Genomic DNA, 24,504 nt, shown 5'->3' with positions numbered 1-24,504 from the left:
CCACAATAGAATTGCAAATGACACATTTTAAACTTTTATGGCGGACACATGCTCATGAGGTCAGTGAGAGAACGGTAAAAATGAAATTCAGTCAACAGCGTGTATGTCCGAAAGTAGCATTGATGCATGTTTGACACCTGCGCTGCACCATAGAGCCTATTGTGGATAGCGAACCCTTTTTATTTGCAAGATGTTAATATGTAGCACCAAAGGTAGGTAAGAGGAAGTGGAGGAAGCTGAGGGTAAAAATACAAAAGGCCAAATTAGTCTAAATAGACCCGAATATGGTAAGTATTACATTCCATTGCACTAGGTCATTTAGTCTAAGTATGCCTAAATATGATATCCAAAACTGTCAAAATGATACCCTAAGCTGGACATGCAACTACAAAATACATTGACAATAGTATATATGTCCTCAAATATTCCTTAACGTACACACAATACCTTAACCAAGTATTATCCTGAATATTCTGCCACAATCCTAAAGATCAATACAATGTCAGGAAATAACACAATTTCGCAAATATTAAATAATGAAATACACTCTTAAAATAGGCTACACAAGCTCTATTAATTTCAGATAGATAACAGTTAAAGGGAAGCAACTCCGTGTGGCATATTCCCCATGTAAACTGCATATTGTTTTATGAGCGCTTCAATTGAGCAACTTGAACATGAAAGCTTGGCAAACTTACACCTAACGACTTACGCGTTTAACAAGAGTGATGTAATTCATTAATGTCCGCTCGTGTGAATGAAAGTAATATGCTGGTTCGACTGTGCTCTTTTCGATGGACAACTTTGGTTGATCCGGCAATGCCCTGTTTAAATCGATAAAGGGCAGTGTGGATAATATACTCATGCCAATAATGGTTATCACCCACTTCAATGTTTTTAATTGGAGAGGGGGTGTGGGGGGTGGGGATGTGAGGTGTGGGGGGTGTGGGGAGGGGGGTGACAACCATTATTGGCATGAGTGTATTAGTCCTGTGAAAAGAGTCTTTTCGTAGTCAAATGGGTAGTGCGTCCTCTCAGGGAGCGGGTAGTCTATGCAATTGTTAGTTAGCCATCGTGACAGACGTAATCATCGACAATACACGTCATTATATATACTAATGGTAAAAGGTGTCCACTAAATTCTAAAAACTGCAACTCCAAGACCACAGTTCATGAACACCGTCCACATGGAGAGGGATAATAAGTGCCGTCCACCAGGAGCATATTTCACAGTAAGCAGTATAATCACTTGCCCCTGAACACTTATCCTTCCTAATCCATTGTAATAACTCTAGGGTGGTGGGTAAGTGAGAATGAACCATCTAAACTAAAGGGGGAACTCTGTCAATTTCTGGGTATGAAAACCCATGGGAAACCTCCATTAACATCCACTAGGTTTGCGCAAGTACGGACACTAAGTTATTTTTGCAATGAATGTTTCAGCGAACTGAAACTAAATGGAAACTCCAAATGACAGTTTCAGTTGTAGAAACATGACCGAAACCTACACTTGTTAGTTTCAGTTTTCTAAACTGAGCGGAAACTCTCATTGTCTGTTTCCGGATACTGAAACCTAGCGGAAACCAACATTACCCAGTATACATTAGGTTTCCGCAAGAACGGAAACTAAGTTATTTTGCTGTGCTGCTAACTGTGTTTCTACAATACCTAAATCATAAAGGACTTAAACATATGACATGCTGTGATAGAAGTCTAAGGCAATATACGCCATAAAATGCTGTACATGAATTATGCCTGATCGAAAGCTGAACAGCGCTACTTCGTAGATTACAATAACAAACTTATAATTGCTTAACATGCCTCAACTGATACTTAAGCATCTAGATTTAAATGAAATACAAAATAAAAGACTTAATACATACTCGCTCGTTGCTGTGTTATTCCCACATTTCTCAAAATGATGATGATTCCTAAATGGTCGGCCATGCCGCCTGAAACCCGCAAACTGGTCCAAACCGGATAATAATTTTTAGACTGGTTATTTATATAGATTACGCAAGAAAAATAAACCACCAGACTAGGTTTAGAACAGAGCCAATCAAACGATGCAAGACGTCTTGTGGAATGGCATTCCATATCTGTGGAAGCACCTGCCGGTGTTCCTGAAGCGTGACCTGGGTTTTCGCCAATGTCTCTATCTCCTCTCCATATCGTCCGACTGACTGACTGAGTTTGGTTTTGCGCCGCTTTTAGCAATATTCCAGCAACATCACGGCGGGGACACCAGAAATGGGCTCCATATCGTCCGAGATTCGGACAGATATGAGCATTTAGCGGGCCTGGGAAGAACGTTGACATCGTGAACTGCAGAACCACCCTGACGACGTGAGGTCAAGCGTTGTCCTGCTGGAAGATCATTCCATGGCCATTCTACTGGTAAAACGGTATGATGACTGGATTAACAATGTTGTCTCTGTACCTGTGACCCGTTAAATTTCCATTGATGACAACCAAAGGTGTACGTCCAGCACTCGTTATGCTCACTCACCAAAACTATCAGCCTCAAGGACACAGTTCCCAACATAACGTCGCTGGTAAACTCGGGTTTCGAGTTTAAAGCAACACGTTTTGGCCTTATTTTCACGGACTTCTCGAAAGCACGAAAAACGCATGGAAAACAAAAACTACCTACAAGACTCATTTCGGGTTATATATTATCAAGGATATTAAAATGAGCTAAAAATTCTCATTCATATAATCAAATGTGTTGATCACACTAACTTTTGCCTTTGAGTATAGTTTAAAAGTGCAGACGTCTGAATGACAAGCATTCAAATCAGAAGAGGGGCAAAAAAAACTGACCTGTTGCTCTGCAGGTACGTGTAGACTTTGTATCGGGACATATATGTCGAGCAGGTGTCACAGACCATTTATTTGCAATCACGAAATGTTATGTACTCTCACGTCCAGAACCCTTACACAGTGAACACATACTATGTAATAAACGAATAGGAATGCTTTAGTATATCATGTCGTTTCGTTGACTGAGATTGCTAACTGGGAGATGACTGATGGGGTAAGTGAGTGAGTTGGGTTATACGCCGATTTTAGCAATGTTCCAGCAATATCACGGCGGGTGACACCAGATTTGGCTTCACAGATTGTACCCATGTGGGGAATCGAACCCGGCCTTTCTCGTGACGAACAAAGCCTTAACCACTAGGTTACCCCACCGCCCGACATATATATAAAGTTAAGCACACATCCTGACATTTTACAAAGTCCGCTAACACCACCTCTAAACTTGTTTATTTATGTCAAACATTTCCGAATTCCAGGTATTTTTACTACTTTTCATAGCAGTCCCAAGTAGTTTTATGGTATTTATGTCCATGAGACGTTCATTTATATTTAAATACTTCTAAAACGATGAAAAGTCACAAATATTCAGCGTATATACAAGTATTATGCAGGAGTTATTCATCAGGCTCATCGTGATAATCAGCTTATCGACCTGGCGGCAGTACTCAAACGGCACTTCTGAGAGTTTCCAATGAGTTACTTATAATATGCGACTGTGGTAAGGTGGGCCCATTGGTGTTGTTGGACTTGTCCTCCGCCTTCGACACAATTGATCACGAGAGACTCATTGGAACTTCGAAGAATTCTATGGCATAGATGGAGCTGCTTTGGACTGGTTCATATCTTACCTCACTGACAGGTTTCAATCGGTTGTTATCCAGTTTTTTCTCCAGCAAGGCTCCTTTGAAATGTGGTGTTCCTCAAGGATCTGTTCTAGGTCCAGTTTTATTTAACATCTACACCTCTGATCTGGGAAAACTCATCTCATCCATGAATATTGGTCACCATTTCTACGCTGATGACACTCAGTTACTTGATTCCTTCCTCAGAACCTCACTGAGGGCTGAGGTCTCTCATATGGGTATCTGCACCAGCAACATTCAGTGTTGGATGAACACAAACATGTTGAAATTAAACGCAAACAAAACATAAGCCATGCTGACTGGTACACGTGATAAGCGGAACAAGGCAAATGTTTCATCTCTTAGTGTTGAACAGTCTCAGGTTCTTCTCACTGACTGTGGTAGAAATCTTGGAGTTATCCTGGACAATGACCTGTCGATGGATCAGCACATCACTATGACCTGCAGAGCTTGTCCTATCATCTCAGGAACATCGGTAGCATCCGGCACCTGCTGTCTACTCATACTGTCCATATGATTGTCAGGAGCTTAGTGCTATCCAAGCTGGACTACTGTAATAGTCTTTTATGTAATATCACCAAAGACCAGATGTCCAGGCTTCAGCGCATTCAGAATTCTGCCTCAAGGATAGTTACACGATCAAAGAAATCTGTACACATAACGCCCATACTGATGAAACTGCACTGGCTACCTGTTGATGCACGTGTTCAGTATTAAGCACTTGCACTGGCCTATCAGTGTTATCACCAGTCAGCACCTTCCTACGTGTCAGAACTCACACAAGTCTACCACCCATCTAGAGTCCTTCGATCTGCCCAACAATATCTCTTCTCTGTTCCAACCCCACATGTGAGACGATTTGGTCAGAGATCATTTGCTTACAATGCCACCACTCTCTGGAATAAACTCCCAGATCATCTTAAAGGAATCCCTACTCTCCAAATGTCTCTCAAAACATTTCTCTTCGCTCAGTTCTATAGACTCTGATCATTTCTAGTAGTCCCTTAACCTGATGATGTCAGAATCTCTAATGTAGCGCTATGAGCATACATTTTGTATCTGGATTGGCGCATTATAAATGTACTTATTATTATTATTAAGTTACTGTAGCTGATCGAGATCCCCAGCAGTTCACTCAATTACAAATTCAATTGGTAGCAAAGGATATGAATTTAGTTCACTTGGATCAAATACAGTTGTTAGCAAGTGGTATGATTATCAGTTTATCTTGTGAAATATGTTAACCGATGGTCATGAGTTTGCTCTGATTAGCCTGGGTTTTGGGTGAAGTTATGTCACAACCAAAGCAGGCGTATTGCGCATGTGTCACGATGGCGAGACGTGTCGAATTCTCTGAGATATTTTTACTTCAAATTCTAGTTTTAATCAGAAAAAAGGAAAATTGTAAAACCTTATCATACCAATTCTAGCATGAGGAAGAAGTTCATCACACAAGATAGTGATAAAAAGAGCAGAAAACGGCAGCAAAAGTCACCAGCCCAACCCCCGCCACGAACTCAGGTGACACGTCAGGAATGGCCACCTCAACAACAATACTAACAACACCCGGGAGTATAGCCCACCTGGCCGGAGATTCCTTGCAAGCTGTCTTGCACAACACCCAGGATATGCAACTCCACCAGCACAGTATACAACCCACCAGGTACCATTTCCTTGCCACCCTCTCAGTCAACCCCTCCCTCCTAGTCCCGATGGGGCGGTGGGGTAGCCTAGTGAAAAAAGCGTTGGCTCGTCACTCCGAAGACCCGGGTTCGAATCCCCACATGGGTACAATGTGTGAAGCCCATTTCTGGTGTCCCCCGCCGTGATGTTGTTGGAATATTGCTAAAAGCGTCGTAAAACCAAACTCAGTCAGTCAGTCAGTCCTAGTCCCGATACAACAACAGCAGCCATCCGAGCCAAACTAGAGATTATCGACAAGAAACTAGACACAGTTGTAAAAGATATTAAGAGTAACATTGCCACACTGGAGCTGAAAATAGAATCCCTAGAGAATGTGAAAGAAAGGGTGAGTGCTTTAGAGGAGAGTGTCAGGTTTATCAATGACAGCTATGATGATCTTAAATCTGACAAGATAACCATAGCGAAAGACCTGAAAACTGTAAATGAACATATGCAAGAAATGTCTACCGAAAATCTCAGTCTCCGAGAAGCCATCATTGATCAGCGATGCCGCTCAATGAGGGACAACCTCATTTTCACAAATATTCCTGAGTTCATTCCCATAACAGACACACCTGAACAGGTATTGAGAAACTTCATCAAAACTGAACTGAAATATGAACAATCTGAAGAAATACAATTTACACGTGTTCATAGAATAGGTCCAGAACGTACCCCACGTTTCCAGGGAGATGTTGTACGAGCCCGACTTGTCATCGCTAAATTCCTTGTGACAAAGGAAAGGGATGGTGTGAAAAAGTATGGACGTGAACTGAAAGGAAAACCTAAGCATATTGTTGAACAATTTCCTGAAGAAAAAGCTGATTTAAGAAAAAAACAGTATTGGTGCCTTAAACTGAAACTTTACAGATACATTATTACAAACTGTTTCAAACCAACGTCACAAACTGTTGTTAAACATCACATCCATTTAAAAGATGTAAACCCTGTTTTCAGTGATCACACATATCAAATCAGAGAAACACACAATGCTATTAATGACCACAATATTGATCACAATGATACTGACCATGTTGATGCTAAACATGCTGATGTTGAACATATTGATGTTGATCACAATGATACTGATAATGGTTGATGCTAAACATGCTGATGTTGAATATATTGATGTTGATCACAATGATACTGATAATGTTGATGCTAAACATGCTGATGTTGAACATATTGATGTTGATCACAATGATGCTGATCAGGTTGATGCTAAACATGCTGATGTTGAACATATTGATGTTGATCACAATGATACTGATAATGTTGATGCTAAACATGCTGATGTTGAATATATTGATATTGATCACAATGATACTGACCATGTTGATGCTAAACATGCTGATGCTGAACATATTGATGTTGATCACAATGATGCTGATCAGGTTGATGCTAAACATGCTGATGTTGAATATATTGATGTTGATCACAATGATACTGATAATGTTGATGCTAAACATGCTGATGTTGAATATATTGATGTTGATCACAATGATACTGACCATGTTGATGCTAAACATGCTGATGTTGAACATATTGATGTTGATCACAATGATACTGATAATGTTGATGCTAAAGATGCTGATGTTGAACATATTGATGTTGATCACAATGATGCTGATCAGCTTGATGCTAACCATGCTGATGTTGAATATATTGATGTTGATCACAATGATACTGATAATGTTGATGCTAAACTTGCTGATGTTGATCATATTGATATTGATCACAATGATACTGACCATGTTGATGCTAAACATGCTGATGTTGAACATATTGATGTTGATCACAATGATACTGACCATGTTGATGCTAAACATGCTGATGCTGAACATATTGATGTTGATCACAATGATACTGATAATGTTGATGCTAAACATGCTGATGCTGAACATATTGATGTTGATCACAATGATACTGATAATGTTGATGCTAAACATGCTGATGTTGAACATATTGATGTTGATCACAATGATACTGATAATGTTGATGCTAAACATGCTGATGTTGAACATATTGATGTTGATCACAATGATGCTGATAATGTTGATGCTAAACATGCTGATGTTGAACATATTGATTTTGATCATAATGATGCTGATCAGGTTGATGCTAAAGATGCTGATGTTGAATATATTGATGTTGATCACAATGATACTGATAATGTTGATGCTAAACATGCTGATGTTGAACATATTGACGTTGATCACAATGATGCTGATCAGGTTGATGCTAAACATGCTGATGTTGAATATATTGATATTGATCACAATGATACTAATCATGTTGATGCTAAACATGCTGATGTTGAACATATTGATGTTGATCACAATGATGCTGATCAGGTTGATGCTAACCATGCTGATGTTGAATATATTGATGTTGATCACAATGATACTGATAATGTTGATGCTAAACATGCTGATGTTGATCATATTGATATTGATCACAATGATACTGACCATGTTGATGCTAAACATGCTGATGTTGAACATATTGATATTGATCACAATGATACTGATAATGTTGATGCTAAACATGCTGATGCTGAACATATTGATGTTGATCACAATGATATTGACCATATTGATGCTAAACATGCTGATGTTGAACATATTGATGTTGATCATAATGATACTAATAATGTTGATGCTAAACATGCTGATGCTGAACATATTGATGTTGATCACAATGATACTGACCATGTTGATGCTAAACATGCTGATGTTGAACATATTGATGTTGATCACAATGATACTGACCATGTTGATGCTAAACATGCTGATGTTGAACATATTGATATTGATCACAATGATACTGACCATGTTGATGCTAAACATGCTGATGTTGAATATATTGATGTTGATCACAATGATACTGACCATGTTGATGCTAAACATGCTGATGCTGAACATATTGATGTTGATCACAATGATACTGATCAGGTTGATGCTAAAGATGCTGATGTTGAACATATTGATGTTGATCACAATGATACTGACCATGTTGATGCTAAACATGCTGATGTTGAATATATTGATGTTGATCACAATGATACTGATAATGTTGATGCTAAAGATGCTGATGTTGAATATATTGAGGTTGATCACAATGATACTGACCATGTTGATGTTATACATGCTGATGTTGAACATATTGATGTTGATCATAATGATACTAATAATGTTGATGCTAAACATGCTGATGTTGAATATATTGAGGTTGATCACAATGATATTGACCATATTGATGCTAAACATGCTGATGTTGAACATATTGATGTTGATCATAATGATACTAATAATGTTGATGCTAAACATGCTGATGTTGAACATATTGATGTTGATTACAATGATACTTATAATATTGATGCTAAACATGCTGATGTTGAATATATTGATGTTGATCACAATGATACTAATAATGTTGATGCTAAACATGCTGATGTTGAACATATTGATGTTGATCACAATGATGCTGATCAGGTTGATGCTAAACATGCTGATGTTGAACATATTGATGTTGATCATAATGATACTAATAATGTTGATGCTAAACATGCTGATGCTGAACATATTGATATTGATCACAATGATACTGACCATGTTGATGCTAAACATGCTGATGTTGAACATATTGATATTGATCACAATGATACTGATAATGTTGATGCTAAAGATGCTGATGTTGAACATATTGATATTGATCACAATGATGCTGATCAGCTTGATGCTAACCATGCTGATGTTGAATATATTGATGTTGATCACAATGATACTGATAATGTTGATGCTAAACTTGCTGATGTTGATCATATTGATATTGATCACAATGATACTGACCATGTTGATGCTAAACATGCTGATGTTGAACATATTGATATTGATCACAATGATACTGACCATGTTGATGCTAAACATGCTGATGTTGAACATATTGATGTTGATCACAATGATACTGATAATGTTGATGCTAAACTTGCTGATGTTGATCATATTGATATTGATCACAATGATACTGATAATGTTGATGCTAAACATGCTGATGTTGAACATATTGATGTTGATCACAATGATACTGATAATGTTGATGCTAAACATGCTGATGCTGAACATATTGATGTTGATCACAATGATACTGATAATGTTGATGCTAAACATGCTGATGTTGAACATATTGATGTTGATCACAATGATACTGATAATGTTGATGCTAAACATGCTGATGTTGAACATATTGACGTTGATCACAATGATGCTGACCATGTTGATGCTAAACATGCTGATGTTGAACATATTGATGTTGATCACAATGATGCTGATCAGGTTGATGCTAAAGATGCTGATGTTGAATATATTGATGTTGATCACAATGATACTGATAATGTTGATGCTAAACATGCTGATGTTGAACATATTGACGTTGATCACAATGATGCTGATCAGGTTGATGCTAAACATGCTGATGTTGAATATATTGATATTGATCACAATGATACTAATCATGTTGATGCTAAACATGCTGATGTTGAACATATTGATGTTGATCACAATGATGCTGATCAGGTTGATGCTAACCATGCTGATGTTGAATATATTGATGTTGATCACAATGATACTGATAATGTTGATGCTAAACTGGCTGATGTTGATCATATTGATATTGATCACAATGATACTGACCATGTTGATGCTAAACATGCTGATGTTGAACATATTGATATTGATCACAATGATACTGATAATGTTGATGCTAAACATGCTGATGCTGAACATATTGATGTTAATCACAATGATATTGACCATATTGATGCTAAACATGCTGATGTTGAACATATTGATGTTGATCATAATGATACTAATAATGTTGATGCTAAACATGCTGATGCTGAACATATTGATGTTGATCACAATGATACTGACCATGTTGATGCTAAACATGCTGATGTTGAACATATTGATGTTGATCACAATGATACTGACCATGTTGATGCTAAACATGCTGATGTTGAACATATTGATATTGATCACAATGATACTGACCATGTTGATGCTAAACATGCTGATGTTGAATATATTGATGTTGATCACAATGATACTGACCATGTTGATGCTAAACATGCTGATGCTGAACATATTGATGTTGATCACAATGATACTGATCAGGTTGATGCTAAAGATGCTGATGTTGAACATATTGATGTTGATCACAATGATACTGACCATGTTGATGCTAAACATGCTGATGTTGAATATATTGATGTTGATCACAATGATACTGATAATGTTGATGCTAAAGATGCTGATGTTGAATATATTGAGGTTGATCACAATGATACTGACCATGTTGATGTTATACATGCTGATGTTGAACATATTGATGTTGATCATAATGATACTAATAATGTTGATGCTAAACATGCTGATGTTGAATATATTGAGGTTGATCACAATGATATTGACCATATTGATGCTAAACATGCTGATGTTGAACATATTGATGTTGATCATAATGATACTAATAATGTTGATGCTAAACATGCTGATGTTGAACATATTGATGTTGATTACAATGATACTTATAATGTTGATGCTAAACATGCTGATGTTGAATATATTGATATTGATCACAATGATACTAATAATGTTGATGCTAAACATGCTGATGTTGAACATATTGATGTTGATCACAATGATGCTGATCAGGTTGATGCTAAACATGCTGATGTTGAACATATTGATGTTGATCATAATGATACTAATAATGTTGATGCTAAACATGCTGATGTTGAATATATTGATGTTGATCACAATGATACTAATAATGTTGATGCTAAACATGCTGATGTTGAATATATTGATGTTGATCATAATGATACTAATATTGTTGATGCTAAACATGCTGATGTTGAACATATTGATGTTGATCACAATGATGCTGATCAGGTTGATGCTAAACATGCTGATGTTGAACATATTGATGTTGATCATAATGATACTAATAATGTTGATGCTAAACATGCTGATGTTGAATATATTGATGTTGATCACAATGATACTAATAATGTTGATGCTAAACATGCTGATGTTGAATATATTGATGTTGATCATAATGATACTAATATTGTTGATGCTAAACATGCTGATGTTGAACATATTGATGTTGATCATAATGATACTAATAATGTTGATGCTAAACATGCTGATGTTGAATATATTGATGTTGATCACAATGATACTAATAATGTTGATGCTAAACATGCTGATGTTGAACATATTGATGTTGATCATAATGATACTAATAATGTTGATGCTAAACATGCTGATGTTGAACATATTGAAGTTGATCACAATGATACTAATAATGTTGATGATAAACATTGATGTTGAATATATTGATGTTGATCATAATGATACTAATAATGTTGATGCTAAACATGCTGATGTTGAACATAGTGATGTTGATCACAATGATACTAATAATGTTGATGCTAAACATGCTGATGTTGAACATTGTGATGTTGATCACAATGATACTAATAATGTTGATGCTAAACATGCTGATGTTGAATATATTGATATTGATCACAATGATACTAATAATGTTGATGCTAAACATGCTGATGTTGGATATATTGATGTTGATCATAATGATACTAATAATGTTGATGCTAAACATGCTGATGTTGAATATATTGATGTTGATTACAATGATACTAATAATGTTGATGCTAAACATTGATGTTGAATATATTGATGTTGATCACAATGATACTAATAATGTTGATACTAAACATGCTGATGTTGAATATATTGATATTGATCACAATGATACTAATAATGTTGATGCTAAACATGCTGATGTTGAATATATTGATATTGATCACAATGATACAATAATGTTGATGCTAAACATGCTGATGTTGGATATATTGATGTTGATCATAATGATACTAATAATGTTGATGCTAAACATGCTGATGTTGAACATATTGATGTTGATTACAATGATACTGACCATGTTGATGCTAAACATGCTTCCCGAATCGTGGCTAATCGATATTATAAAACCCGTTCTTAAAAATAAAGGCGATCAAAATGACCCCAATTCATACAGACCAATAACAATCTTGAGTTGTATAGGAAAGTTAATACCATGTATTTAAATGCTAGACTTTAGGAATTTCTAGAGATGAACAATTTAGTTACCCCTGCACAAGCGGGTTTCAGAAAAAAAATTCAACCATAGATAACATCTTTGTTTTACATATCCTTGCTAATGTAATGTCGACTCAAAAGAAAAAAAACTCTTCTGCGCCTTTATTGATTTCACGAGAGCATTTGACATTGTTTGGAGAATCAGTCTGTGGACGAAGATACAGAAGATTGGAATTCATGGTAAGTTCTTTACGCTCATCACAAACATGTATGATAACATTAAATCAATTGTACAATTGATGGGGTGGTGGGGTAGCCTAGTGGTTAAAGCGTTGGCTCGTCACGTCGAAGACCCGGGTTCGATTCCCCACATGGGCACAATGTGTTAAGCCCATTTCTGGTGTCCCCAGCCGTGATATTGCTGTAATATTGCTAAAAGCGGCGTAAAACTAAACTCACTCTTGTTATTTTGCTTGTGAAAAAGGTGTTCGCCAGGGAGAAAATTCGTCCCCACTCTTATTCTTAATCTTTATAAATTATCTAGAAAACCACTTGTATGAACGCGGCTGCGATGGAGTTAAATTGGATATGTTCATTGGAAATGAAGTACAAGTGTTCTTACAACTTTTAGTACTATCATATACTGATGATACTGTTCTTTCTGGAAAAACAAAAGAAAATCTACAAAACTCGCTAGACTCATTGTAAGATTATTGCGGAAATTGGAAATAAAACGTCAATATATAGGAAACAAAAGTCGTTGTTTTCGGTGCTGGGCCGGCTAAAACATCAAGATTAGAATTTAAATATGGAAACAGAAAATTAGATATTGTTGATAGCTTTGTCTATTTAGGAATAGAATTCATAGAAATAAAAGAATGGTTACCAGTATTGAAGGAGTTGTAGGATATCCCACATAAGCGATGTACTGTCTATTGAAGAAAGCACGAAATGTAAATGTACCACTTGATTGTCTCATGTCAGCTTTTGATGTTATGATATCATCAATCCTTACATACGGATCCGAAATATGGGAGTAAAAGAAATTAGAAATTATTGAAAGTGTTCATTTAAAGTTTCAAACAAACGCCTCCAGTCTCAGAAAATCCACCCAAAGCTTTATGGTTTTTGGAGCATTTGGCCGAGTCCCATTAAATATCAGAATCTATGCTCGTATATGTCTTTTTGGCATAAACTCGCATCTACTGAGACGACCAAACTATCACATGTTTTATACCAGTATATTAGGCATGGTTATGAACAACACCCTACGGCATACCCTTGGTTATATTCCAGAATTATTAGACAGAATCGGCTTATCTGAAATATTGGTAAATCCCACGGCATAGTCTACAAAGTCTCTAGTTTCAAAAGCAAAGCAAATTCTAACAGATCAGTTTATTCAACAATGGCAAAAACATAAACGTTCCAGTTCTAAGGGAGTTTATTATCAACATTTCAAAAGAAACACTGGCTTTTGAAAAATATCTTTTTTTAATAAAAATCTATATATACCCCATTTTGAAATTTAGCACCTCAAATCTAAACAAATCTAACAAATTCACTATGCAAAATCACTGACCCGTAGCTGTTAATCTCTTTTAATCCCCCCAGTAAGTTGGGTAAGTGGGAATGAGCCGAATCCATTCACCTCAGCGCTTAGCGTTCTACGCCGTGATATTGCTGCAATATTGCTAAAAACGGCGTAAAGCTATACTCACACATCCACTCACCCTTGATAGTCGGCTTGGTATGTTCTGCACCTAGTGTAAGAACAATAAAACCCTTCATGTAAGTTGTCTTTTATCTGTCGACAAACAGACACGTATGTAAGGGATAGAATTTATGCGGCGCCTAAATATGCAATTACATTTTAGTACAGCAACGGCCAGACAGCATAAGAGAGACGATCATCAGCCCACCAGTGTAACCGCTGTCCGAGGGTCAAGTCCTCTTACAACAAGACATAATAATAATAATAATAATAATAATAATAATGCACATTTATAATGCGCCTTTTCCACGCCCTTGGGTATGCTCAAAGCGCTACAAAGATGAAGATGGGTGAAGTTATGAGAAGTATACTGAGAAAAGGTGGGTTTTCAGTTTTGCTTTAAAACTATCAAAACTGTCAGAGTCTTTGATGTCATATGGAAGAACATTCCAGAGGGCCGGTGCTGTGTAGGAGAAGCTGCGGTGTCCGAAAGATTTCAGTTTGTAGGAGGGTATCACAAGAAGATTCTGAGAGTTGGAACGGAGACTGCGGGCAGGTACATATAGGTGAAGCAGGTCAGAGAGGTAGGAAGGGGCCAAGCCATGGAGACATTTGTACGTCAGGGAGAGAATTTTGAAATCGATTCTTGCCTTGACTGGAAGCCAGTGGAGTTCTTTAAGGACAGGAGTGATGTGGACACGTTTAGAAGTTCTACTGATAATGCGGGCAGAGGTGTTTTGAATCCTCTGCAGTTTATCAATCAGATTGGAGTTGATGCCAGAAAGAACACTGTTACAATAGTCGAGCCTGGATGTTACTAGAGCTCGAACAAGGGCTTGAGTTGCTGCAGAAGTCAAGTACTGGCGAATGTTGCAAGACATCAACGTATATATAACACCAGGGGCGTAGGAACGGTTTTTCGGGAGGGGGAGGGGGGCTAATTTTATGAAGAGTATTGAAAATCAAAATGAAATTGTAGCTATGGTAAGGTAGATATGGTCTTGTTTTAAAAAATGCAAGGGGTGGGGGGGGCTAAGCCAAGCCCCTCCCCGATCCTACGCCCCTGACCACACACTGTCTGGCAGCCCTGTATCATATCCCGGAACATGTATGGTCAGCCTGCAGTATCCTGTACCTCATCCACAATATTAAAACTTCCATGACCAACCGGCCATACATACTCTAAGGTTAATTACTCGCAGTTGACCTGCACATGGCTGTGCTGATGGCTATGATAATGAGCTGGTGTTATTTCATTTATTATGACAGCACTGTGAAGATTTAGATAAAAAAAGCACTCTGGGAATATACAAACATGCCTATACTCCCTGTTAAAAACTATATCCCACCTAGTGCCTGTGACACCAGGCCTCTCCTGCTCATTTCAGTTAAATACCAGAGGGTCTCTAAGAGGCAACTGTCCGGACGACAGTATGTAGCACTGCACATGTATGTACATAAATGACATTCTGCTTTTCTTTACATATAAAATTAGTAATAATATTTTTGGGCGGTTGGGTAACCTAGTGGTTAAAGCGCCAGTTGACCCGGGTTCTAATTTACTCCTAGCTTCCCTTCAGGGCATGGCTTGGGTATCTTACTACTTTTGTTGTCCTCACATATACATACAAACATCCCGGCTTTCATTGATCTGATGAAGGGGTAATACTATAATCCAAAACACTGTGTTCCTGATGATAGAGAAGTTAATTTGCAGAAATCCTCCATGTTAAGAGAAACATACAGTTACTTGATTGGCAAGCATTTCAATATGCATTTAGTTACCACTAACAACCTACAGGTGATTTGTTATAGGTATGCAACAGTGGCAAACTGCTGGTAATTCTGTGTTCTTCAGTTATTTCCCCTCACTGGGCATCCATTGTAATAGTTTATTTCGTCCTGCTTGCCCATGTCCTGGCCAATACATTGTTTAACAGTACTGCTGCCGTTATATAATTTAGTTGAAATAACTGAAAGAGAAAAAAGTAATGAATCTCATATCTGTATTAGTGTCGCTTGCAGCTATTGATCCTTACAGTTGCTATTGTAGTGTCGTTACGGGTGGTAATCAATACCAACGACTAGCACGTAACGACCAAATGAGTCATAAGCTATAAATAGTTTTCCAAGAAATTCCTGTGAAAGAGAAAGTTGTCAATCGTTCTACGCACTTGGGCATCGTCAACATTGTTCTACGCATTACTGCCGTTGGAACGAAGGTGAGAGCGAACAAATGTTAAATTATTTTGAACTGACAATATTATTATTATTTATCAAGTCGCATGCCACCGTCGTCTATAATACATGTAACAATAGTGCAGGATCGAGCATTGCTGCAGACCCTTTCAAGTTTTAAATTTTACTGAAAATATTCATCGCATTATGACGTGAAAATGACATGTTAACGTTTCTGCTGAAGTCAGTTGCACTAGTTCCGTTTTCGAAGTGTTTAAATGAAAATATTGCAAATCCCAGTCCGTGATAATTAACTATTCTATTTCAATAGTAATCTGCATCAGAATCTACATATTTAATATTTGGAACGAATAGTACTTTCTTCAGTATTCGAAAATTCATATTGTAACATTTACCCAACGGTGAGGCGGGGTAGGCTAATGGTTAATGCGTCCCCTCGTCACTCTAAAGACCTGGGTTCGATTCCCACATGTGTCATATATTCCCACATATTGCTGAAATATTGCTAAATGCGGTGTAAAACCATACTTAAGTGCAGCATGTTATGGTTACTTTTAGTTGATATTTCTCATTGCCTGAACCATTTTAGACCACTTCTGGTAGATACTACTTGTAGATACTACTGAACATTCCAACACTGACAAGACAGGGACAACGTATGGATGTCAAAATCGAAAACATGACAATAAGTGTGAATTACTTGGCCTTCATTTTGTCCATTACCAATTAGTTATTATTACTTATCAGTTCTAAATTACTGGCTTCCCTACATAAAAGCACACTAGCTTGAACTGACCTGATGAAGGAGTAATATTATAATCCGAAATGTTGAGTTCCTTATAATAAAGACGTTAATATGTAGAACAATTTCATGATATGAGAACCATGATAAATGCCAGTGAGATACTTGATTGACAACATTTCAATACGCCATTAACTGCGAATAAAAACCGTTAGATTATTTGTAAAGTATGACCAGAAATTATTGAGAATTTTAGTAATATGTTTAATTGGATTTCTAGTATAAACAACCTTGACCAGCTATCAAGTGCTTGGTTTCATTCAAGAGAGAATCAATTTCATTAGTTTGTGAAGAGTTATCCCCCTTTGTTTACTTGCTAGCAGACGACATTTTCAGTGATCCTCAGTATGGATGATTTAGAGAAGAGGAAGTTGATTTTAGAGTATTATAACAAAGACATCAGATCAGCTAAAGTGATTTCAATTAGAACAGGCATCCCTTTGTCCACTGTTTATCGTGTTTTGAAAAATATTGCAATGGATATGGCATTGAGCACCAGAGAGGCGCAGGTAGGCCCAGAAAATCGACTGTCGGTGACAGGAGGCGGCATGGTATTCTTGTTTCTAAAAACAAACGAAGGAGTTAAGGCTGGTTATAATTGATAGAGGAACTGTGGCTGTCTGTAAGGAGACAATTAGAACTGACCTGCATGCAGTGGGTTGGCAGAAAAGTCGAGGAATTCCATCAACGATCATGAAACCTGAACAAAAGCATCCTCGATAATCATTCTCCACTATACCCTGGATGCATCCACGGCTTGGCCCGAAAATTTTATTACCTCCCTTTGCTGGCTCCGCATTCTCACAGTAGCCAATCAGCGAAGCCGCCGTTACATCCGAACTTGCCAGTTGCAACAAAGATAGCGATCCCAGTCGCCAAGGTTTGTTCGCAGTGTCACTCAGAATTTGGGGCAAATAATACAGACAAATTGACAGATCTGAAACTTTAAAAAAATATAAGAAAGAACTCCTTCTACCTCTTTCAGAGTACCTGTGCATTAATTGTGTTGCCAAGGTTAAACGGTTAGATAAATTAAGGAGCGAAAGTGAGTTGTGATTGGTTCGCTCAACTTCCCAGCGTAGACACCTGATTGGATAAAAAGCCAGCAAAGGGAGGTAATAAACTTTTCGGACCAAGCCGTGGATGCATCCAGGGTATAGTGGAGAGTGATCGTAACTCATACCCTGGAGATTATCGAGGATGGAACAAAAGGAGCGAAGGTTGAACTGGTCCTTGCAGCATACAAATTTTAACTGGGGCAATGTGATTTTCTCAGTCGAAAGTTCTGTGTGGCTGTTTCCTAATACACTGAAATTCTGGACCAAACAAATTGTAAAACCTTTGTATCAGCGCCCAAAGTACTGTCCGAAATTTAACGTGTGAGGTGGCATATCTGTGTTAGGGGCAACCCCCTCTGTGTATTTGAAAGGAATATGAACAGTGAGCGGTACACAGATATTCTCGACCGACATTTACTTCCATCTGTTCACTTGTTCTATGGACATTTTTAGATTTTCCAGCAGGACAACAACCCAACACGTCGTTCAAATCATACACAGGCCTGGTTTCGGACCCAAAATATGACATTATTAGATTGGCCAAGCTATAGCCCTGACCTAAATCCAGTAGAAAATGTTTGGGGACTTATGAAGGAAAGTGTCAATAAGAAACATCTGACAAAAATTGCTGAAATGAAAGAAGACGCGGTCCAATATTGGGACAGCTTGGACTACGACTTTTTAACTTCTTTGATCAGTAGTATGTCCCGCCGCATTGAAGCCTGCATTGCTGCTTATGGTGACTTGACACTATACTTACTGTTCACCTGTCTTTGAATCTGGAGTTATGATCTGCTAATATTCATATTTAATACGTGAGTAATGAGTGAAATTTTTTTTCAAAATTACAATCTTTAAATTCTCAATAATTTCTGGTTGTACTGTATATACAGGTAACAGTGGCAAACCGATGGTAATTTCTTCAGTTATGGCCCACCTCTGTGCCTCCATTGTAATAGTTTATTTCGTCTTGTTCGCTCATGCCCCAGCCAATACATCGTTTTCACTATTAATACTGCTGTCGTTTCAACTGCTATACTGTTGAAGGATCTGACAGATTAACATATTTGCACGAGTGTTGCAAGCATCTATTCACCCATGCAACTAACATTGTCAGGTCTATTCATGACCCACTTGTGGCCCTGTAGAAATATTTGAAGATGGCATATTAACGCTACAAGCACTTCAAACAGTACGTTAATGCTATTTCTGAGTAATTCTGATAGTAACAAGACTCGCACATTGCAGTATTTCATAAATTAACTAAAGCTGTTGACATCCTACAAATACAATTTTGATGAAAATGAATTTCAGTTGTTCGTGTTTTATTTCGAAATGTATATATCTAAATAATATGTTAAAGTAAAAAAAATATAATACGTCTATTCAGTGTAAATCAATTTCTTCATTTAGGAATAGCGGATCATTGTCCTTGAATGCAATGGGGAATTGCAATAATATTTTTAGATATAATAAGTCTAAATACAGGACTCATTTGCCAATTACAAAGTGAAATAAATATTTGCTTAAAGATAAAATGAAACACAATCCCACTATTCCGAAGTTTCACGTTCCACTCACTTGAACTTATATACGTTTATGAACAATATTTAAATGTAAGTGTGTGAGTTTAAAGGTTTTTATGGAAAATGGAGTACCCATCAAAATCATATCAAGGGTGCAGGGTCAACTTAAAGATTTATATATTCTCATTATGAATACTAAAATCCTTAATGGTTATCTATGATGTTAAAAAAGCACCATTTAAACATCTGTTTTGTAGCATGGCTGTTAAAGAATATAACTCTGGAATAGTTTCAAGTTATAATCCGGTAATGAGTTTGAGGGATCATTAAATGTGTATTTCATTCACTTTATTTGTAGCTTCGATTTCATAACATTATTTCATAGATTAACCAGTTATATTGATCAGTAACTGAAATTTACCCAATAGTTAGTACGTTGCGACTGTATATCTGTTTTGATGGTTTGGTAATTTAATAAAAGCAACTATTGGTAAACATTAACCCCAAACAATAATGGTGGAATTAACATCTTCATTCGTTTTATCTTAAATATACTATTCCAAAAAAGAAACCCATAACCCAGAAATCTGTTGCGAAAATGTATTTTCAAACATGTATAACTCGTCCACAAATATGCTTTAGTACATGATTTTTTACATCAGATTAGAAGAAGGTAATGTCTAAATAACCAAGTGGATAATTTTAGACGTTGAGCGCGATGGTGACCACGTACCATGGTCCCGACGTCAGGTCTCCTGGCTCTCAGTCTAAACTCTCTCGTACTCGTTTGACCGGATATCCTCCGAAGTCCAGGTACCCTGGCTGCTGTGTTCTCACCCTTGGCAGTACGATCACGCAAGTGCAGTACCCGGATGTACCGATCTTGGGCTGCAGTAGTGACTCGAGGTCTGCCTGTACGGGGACGGTCATTTGTTATACCTGTTTGGTTGTAACGATCTGCAGAAGTGATATCGTGCTCAGACTAACATTCAGACGCTTTGCAACAGAAAATTGGTAATCTCCAGCGTGCATTCTTTCAATGGTGATGTTCCGTGTCGCAGCGTCAAGACGTGACGTAGTGATTTGACCTTGAAACTCTTTCAAAACGAATGCCGATTTCCGAAAGTAATCTAGATTTTTATTTCCAGACAGTGCATGCTCTTTGCTGCACAATTTCAACTGGAAGATGATTTCTGTTGTGTCGTGGCGATGCCTTTTTAATTCTTGTGAGAAATCTCATCAAAATCAACACTTTCAGGTAATGCAATAGTGTAAAAACATGTAATCAACACTTTCGTTACATATTTTGACGATTGTTTGAACACAATTGGTAATTAATAGATTTTTTAAAATACAAAACGCATATGCGTTTCTTTTTTGCGGATAGTATATCTAGTTGTTTATATAGACAAGTCTATTTAGGTTTATTCAAGATACTCAACAGTAGGATTATTAACCAAAATGGGTGTTCGACTGAAATATATGTGGATCAAATTATAAATAAATGGTCAGAGAAAGCACTCAATTGGAGCCATTACGTTAACAAACGCACATGTGTGTATTTGAATCTCTCATCGTGCAAGGCCATCTCTCTCTCTCTCTCTCTTAATGCAGCACACCTCACGCCGTCAGTTGTCATGTTTGGTAATCACGATTATTACGTGAGTGATAAGTTATAAATAGTTTTCCGGGAAATTCCTATTAGAGAAAAAATCGACAGTTTTATGGGCAGTTGGATATCATCAGCATTGTTCTTCGCATTAATGCCTTTGAAAGGAAGCTGAGAGAAAACAAATGTTAAATTGTTAAAATATATCTTATTCCTAAGATCGCTGGCCACAACTGGTATATGTGCAAAAAGTGTAACATTGAGATGGCAGGCCCTTTTCTAATTTCAATAACATACTCATCGCATTATAATCGCCAAATTGAAATTTTAACGTTAAGACTGAAATCAGCTACACTAGTTCGATTTTCGAAGTGTTTAAATGAATTTCAAATATTGCAAATTAATTCCTTGAGAGTAAATGTTCTATTGCAACAGTAATCTGCATCAGAATCTACGTTTTATTATTTGGAATGCATAATAGTACCCTCAGTATTCAACAATTCTTACTGTAACACTGACAGGGTTCGATTCCCCACGTGTGTGATATGTGAAGCCCATTTCTGGTGTCCCCCGCCGTGATATTGCTGGAATGTTGCTAAAAGCAGCCTAAAACCATTATCACTCCCTCATTCATTCATTTACGCAACATGTAATGGTTACTTTTGGTTCATTTTTATGATTGCCGTAACCATATTTTGTTCGAAAATGGTTTCGGTTTGTTACAGATTTCTAAGAAATCATTAATCCACACAATAAGACTGTCAAACCTATCTAGCATAACGATTGATCGGAAATACCTGGAAACTCAAAATCAATAAATCTCTTCAACACTCTCACCAGCTGGGTGAGGTGATCGTTTCAGAGACCAGCTGTTAGTCAGCAGTCTTCCAGGTGTAGGCATGTTCTATGTGAACAATAAGTTATGTGCCGGGTAATACCGAGACACAGTTTGGGGTGACATTCGTGACCAACTCTTGTGTTCGGGAACAGGCAAAGTGTAGCGCAGATAGGGTTGCGCAACAGAGAGAAAAATGACCGGACTTCACTCCGTTGAACCGGAAGCTGGCAGAGGTAATGGAGGCGAAGAAGGTTTTGATATGCCACGAGGAGCGTTTAATATGTTAAATGAAACATATTTTACGTGACTAATTAATTATTAAATATGAGTTTGGAAATCAACCCTGTGAGGAAATGTGTGTCTTCCTTTGATGGTAGCGATATTTTATTTGGACATTAAAATATTTTTTCGAACCGAAGCGAGGGAAGTACGTTGGCAACCTCACTTCGCTCGCATATAGGAAGATTATCTTTCTGTTTCGCAACTCCATTTGCTACAGTTTGCTTGTGTTTCGGGTCTGGTCTCTCTCGTGGCCATTTTTTGGCGACTGGTTTCCGTGTAAGCGCAAACAGGCATAGTTAAAAGAAAACTTACAAAACTTGTTTACTTTTATAAAACAATGTACGTACGAAGTTTTTGAAAGGCATTTAGAAGTTGGACGAAGATGAATACCTGACAATCAGGTAGGATTAAAGCAATATATATCGGCTTAGCCTTAACAAATACAAATTCTTTACAAATTCTTTATTCTCAGAGTGTATGTAGGTCATCGGCCCATAATACAAATAATACAGTTTTGCAGCCATATATGAATGGCGGTGCTTTACAGCATTATAAATAAACATTGCTACATTTCTGATGACAAAGGTATTGTTTGAGGTCATCAATATTTTGAAATTTGACAAAGAAGAGTATGTGTAAAACAATATAACAATATATTGTCATCTTTCTACATTAATTCTCACTAGTTGGCCTCATGATAATATTTTCATCATTGTACATTCTCCAATCTTGCCTTGTGTAGGCACTCTATATATTCATTCTGTGAACTGCTAAAGCAGAATTAGCTCTGAAACGTCGTGATAAAGAATAAAACAGATTTGTCCATAAAACGTGTCATGTCTTCAACAACAATGTACACAAAGCAATATTCAAACCACTTTACACAGCATTCAATATACAATATTCATTGTAGTCCATGAAAAGGAATTGGGAGTCTGCATTCTTCACTGCAGTCATTGTGTTGGCCTAAGGTAGTCATTCTCGCGTTGAAGGCGGTCTTCGGTTACGTCTATTCGTGAAACTAAGCACTGCTGGATCAGGAAGGTCAGCTTCTTCAAAGCTTCATTTTTACAAACAGACTATAGTTAATCGTACCCTATCTCATAGTCTCAAACCCCACTGTGTCATTTATGCTTGCCTGCACTTGTAACAAGAACAAAAGGAGGTGGCAAAACGAAGAGACCCCAAAAGAATTGTACGGTTGTACGTTATGTTTCGGGTATACGTGTACTATGTACTTTCCTGATATTGAGACATAAGCTGATATGCAGATTGATTGAACACAAACGACTGTGGTTATTTTAGTTTTTATTTCTTATAAACATATTTTAGACATATTCCTGTCTACAAAAATCCGTTCTACAAATTGTCTATAATGTTACGTGAAATCTTCAAAGACCAAATCAGCGAGGGCTTATAAACCAAAAGCTATCCCGTTTAGTGAAATCTTTTTGTTTTTACGACGCAGCCTTCTGTTCTCGTCACCTCCATGTGATATTGCTGGAATAGTGCTATAAGCGGCGTAAAACTAAACTCGCTCACTTACTCTTTGATATGTGTCATGCATATCTTCGCTCAAATATTATGCCTGTCCTACGGGAAACAGTTGATTTAAATATGTCATTATGTTGTAGAGTGTGAAAGCGGACGAAGATGGCTTCATCATCACGAGAAGACATGTCGCTAGCCTTTAGGAACCTTCAAATTGCGGGAGGTTATTCTGAAGACCAAGAAGGATCAGGCTTGAAGTATGCCACGTTAGATTTGAGGACCAAACACCGAAGTGAGAGGCAAACCCGACCAAACGTGACCCGGGGACAGATGTGGACAGATAAAGTTTTTCTCCCAAGCAAAGCAGAAACTGGCTGTGCTCCCGAGGCACTCGTGTGGAAAAGACCGCATGTAAGTTCATATAAATTATGCTAGTAGCACAGCCCCTGC

At 37.4% G+C, this 24,504-nt stretch overlaps 1 protein-coding gene across 6 annotated transcripts in view; it reads left to right on the top strand.

Moving 5' to 3' along the window:
• LOC124292435 (calpain-3-like) overlaps nt 1-24,504 on the top strand; it is a 76,800-nt gene that overhangs the window by 28,410 nt on the left and 23,886 nt on the right. Inside the window, exons 1-2 of one of the 6 annotated variants that reach the window (XM_046729540.1) lie at nt 16,397-16,471; nt 24,198-24,465. The exons of 4 other annotated variants lie outside the window; for them this stretch is intronic. In XM_046729540.1, coding sequence (XP_046585496.1) covers nt 24,217-24,465 — 249 coding nt within the window. In that variant the 5' untranslated portion in view covers nt 16,397-16,471; nt 24,198-24,216. Of the gene's footprint in view, nt 1-16,396; nt 16,472-23,514; nt 23,608-24,197; nt 24,466-24,504 lie in introns of those variants that run through there. One more of the 6 variants, XM_046729549.1, reaches the window with a different exon arrangement.

This window comes from Haliotis rubra, unplaced genomic scaffold, assembly GCF_003918875.1.
Source record: "Haliotis rubra isolate DU_JTF1 unplaced genomic scaffold, ASM391887v1 Scf1138, whole genome shotgun sequence".
NCBI classification, from domain to species: domain Eukaryota; kingdom Metazoa; phylum Mollusca; class Gastropoda; order Lepetellida; family Haliotidae; genus Haliotis; species Haliotis rubra.
This window is presented reverse-complemented; position numbering and strand designations above follow the sequence as displayed.